The 1,329-nt window shown below is 47.3% G+C and overlaps 1 protein-coding gene across 1 annotated transcript; it reads right to left on the bottom strand.

Annotated features, from left to right (window-relative positions):
- Positions 1-255: 255 nt before the first annotated feature.
- GJD2 (gap junction protein, delta 2, 36kDa) lies at positions 256-1,309 on the bottom strand. Its single transcript, XM_010145239.1, has one exon. The coding sequence runs from the start codon at positions 1,175-1,177 to the stop codon at positions 416-418; it is 762 nt and encodes a 253-aa protein (XP_010143541.1). The 5' UTR covers positions 1,178-1,309; the 3' UTR covers positions 256-415.
- Positions 1,310-1,329: the final 20 nt, after the last annotated feature.

Genomic DNA, 1,329 nt, shown 5'->3' on the forward strand with positions numbered 1-1,329 from the left:
GTCTGCATTATCGCCACGGTTTCCCCCACCCCATCCCACCCCACACAGAGTATCCTTGCAGATTTATAATATGAACATTCTACACGTTTACAACAATTACTCAGACAGTCCAAACTGTAAACTTATCCTAATGACGACCAAAAAGCCGCTCCACCAGCAGATAACACCCAGTCGTTAGAAAGAAAAGTCGGGATAACGGTAGCTGTGCTGTAAGGCTAGATCAAGCATGGTTTTATAGCTGGTTTTTCAGTCTTTTACTTAGCACTGCATTTTGCAGCTAGTTCAGTAAGTGCAGATCCAAGACCTTAATGGCTTTCTTGGTGGTTTAATAAAATGCTTGCCTAAGCAATGTACCTTTCTCTAATGGTATCTGGGTCTGTTCCACCTGGCACGGTGTTTCAGTTCTGTCACAGCCTCACACATAAGCTGAGTCACTTGACTGAGTCCTGCCAAAGTTAGGCATGCTCATTCTTGGCAGGTCCTTATTTCTGATTTCGTATATGGATTTCCTCTTTGCCTGTACTCCTCTCACTGCCATTTTGATCTTTCTCCAGCCCAAGTGGTTCAGTTCTGCCAAATTGAGCACCACACAAATGCCACTGACAGCAAACATGAATACCAAGAATACAGTCTTCTCAGTGGGTCTAGAGACATAGCACTCTACTTCTTTAATGCAAGGGTATCTGTCACATTCGTACATGGAAGGGACATTGAATCCATACAGAAAATACTGGCCCACTAAGAATCCAATCTCTAGGGCATTTCGAAAGACCACTTGGATGATATAAAATCGAGAAATGCCTTCTTGCCTCCTCATCTTTGACTTTGTAGTTCTGATCGCAGGATTGGGGATTTCCTTCACTTCTAAGCAGTCTGGTTCTGCCTCTTTGGTGGAGTTCTCAGTGTTCTGCAGCACCCCATTGACAATCGTGTTCTTGATTTTCTTACTGTCCTCACGCTTCATTGAATCTTGGTCCCTCTCCAAGGTGAGGAAGACAGTGGAGTACCTCCGTTCCCTCTGCTTAGCAGACTGGTGAACGGAGTACGTTATGAAGCAAAGGCTGGGAGTGCACACCATGATGATCTGGAACACCCAGTACCTTATGTGAGAAATGGGGAAAGCCTGGTCGTAACAAGCCTGGTTGCAGCCTGGCTGCAGCGTGTTACAGACAAACATAGTTTGCTCGTCATCGTACACCGTCTCCCCTACAATGGCCACAATGAGTATCCTGAAGATCACCACCACGGTCAGCAGGATCCTGGAACAGAGAAGCCCGTCAGTGCGCGCCGCCGCCGCGCGCCGGGAGCTGTCCAGTGCTGACCGGGCCC

The sequence above is a fragment of the Buceros rhinoceros genome, unplaced genomic scaffold, assembly GCF_000710305.1.
Source record: "Buceros rhinoceros silvestris isolate BGI_N320 unplaced genomic scaffold, ASM71030v1 scaffold47361, whole genome shotgun sequence".
Classification (NCBI taxonomy): Eukaryota; Metazoa; Chordata; class Aves; order Bucerotiformes; family Bucerotidae; genus Buceros; species Buceros rhinoceros.

What these genes read in the sequence shown, in the direction of transcription:
- GJD2 (XM_010145239.1), bottom strand. Translation starts at nt 1,177, where the DNA reads ATGTTTGTCTGTAACACGCTGCAGCCAGGCTGCAACCAGGCTTGTTAC.